The sequence below is a fragment of the Etheostoma cragini genome, chromosome 13, assembly GCF_013103735.1.
Source record: "Etheostoma cragini isolate CJK2018 chromosome 13, CSU_Ecrag_1.0, whole genome shotgun sequence".
NCBI lineage: Eukaryota > Metazoa > Chordata > Actinopteri > Perciformes > Percidae > Etheostoma > Etheostoma cragini.
In genome coordinates, this window is record NC_048419.1 from 25629430 (window position 1) to 25630726 (window position 1297).

Sequence of the window (1297 nt, forward strand, 5' to 3'; positions counted from 1 at the left end):
TACATGGAGTATGGTGGAGATATGCTGCTCTATACACACTAAAAGTAGTGATTATTTACATGGAGTATGGTGGAGATACGCTGCTCTATAAGCAAAGTGTGCGTCCCTATAATGTCCCCTTTAATACACCACTCTGCGGACACAAATTTTCTTTAGATTTCAAAATAAAATGTAATTTTGTCTTCATGTTGTCCCCATGTTGTCCCCATGGTGTCCTATATCAATGTTCTTTTTAATTCCCCAAAATAACATGATTGATTCCACCCAACGCTCTTTGCCAAGTACAAATCTCTACTTTCATTAATTTTGGGTCTTATTCAATTTTATAGCATTGTAAAACAAATGGAAGTGTTTTTGAAATAGTATTGAGTAAAAGTTGACATATTCCAGTCTGTGATTATCATCAACATCCATTCCTTTAATTTTAGTCTCAATAATTCCTAATTTCTGCTTTTCTAACTCAAACATTAGGTATCATTTCCTATAAATGAGGTTTATTGATCATAAATTCCAAAAATAACTGTGAACTAAAGTTAATAAGTTAGTGTTACGTAGTGTTGGAAACGTCAAAAAAAGTGACAAACATTGAAAAAAGCGTCAAAAACATAAGAAAAAGTTAAATAAAATCGACCCACACTAGACTGGCCGGTGTCTCGGCTGATTTTATTCCATCAACATTTACGGTCCATGTCGGCTGATCTGAGTCGTTAGAGAGCTTTTGTCGCTCTTTAGCGGAAAAACTGATGGAGAAAGCTTCAAAACAACAAAAATGTCCCAAAAAATCAACAAAGAACTTTGGGAAAAGTGAGACAACGTCAAAAAAATGTCGGAGAAAGCTTCAAAAACTTCAAAAGAACAAATATGTCCAAAAAAATAATCAAAGAACTTCGGGAACTGTGAGAAAACATCAAAACAAATTAAGAAAAAATGTCGGAGAAAGCTTCAAAACAACAATAATGTCCCAAAAAAATGAACAAAACCAATGGGAAGAGCGGGAAATTCTGTGGCGTTGGCGTGCGGCGGCGGCTACTTGGCGGCGGCGGCGGCTACTTGGCGGCGGCGGCGGCTACTTGGCGGCGGCGTTGGCGTGCGGCGGCGGCTGCTGCGTGGGCGGCGGCTGCTCGGCCAGCGCCTGCTGCAGCCGCGTGCGTTTGCGGGAGTAATGCTGCCAGTGAAGCAGCTGCTGCTCGTCGATGAACTTGGTGCACTGGGCGTTCACCAGCTCCTTCCGGAAGTGCTCGTACTGCAGCAGCTCCAGCATGTGCAGGCAGTGGGGGTACCTGGGGGGGGGGGGGGG

General features: G+C 42.5%; 1 protein-coding gene across 1 annotated transcript in view; it reads right to left on the reverse strand.

Annotated features, from left to right (window-relative positions):
* Window positions 1–1004: 1004 nt before the first annotated feature.
* The window catches only part of med31 (mediator complex subunit 31), a 3529-nt gene continuing 3236 nt past the window's right edge, over window positions 1005–1297 (reverse strand). The window contains exon 4 of the mRNA XM_034890299.1: window positions 1005–1280. Coding sequence (XP_034746190.1) covers window positions 1067–1280 — 214 coding nt within the window. The 3' untranslated portion in view covers window positions 1005–1066. The remainder of the gene's footprint in view (window positions 1281–1297) is intronic.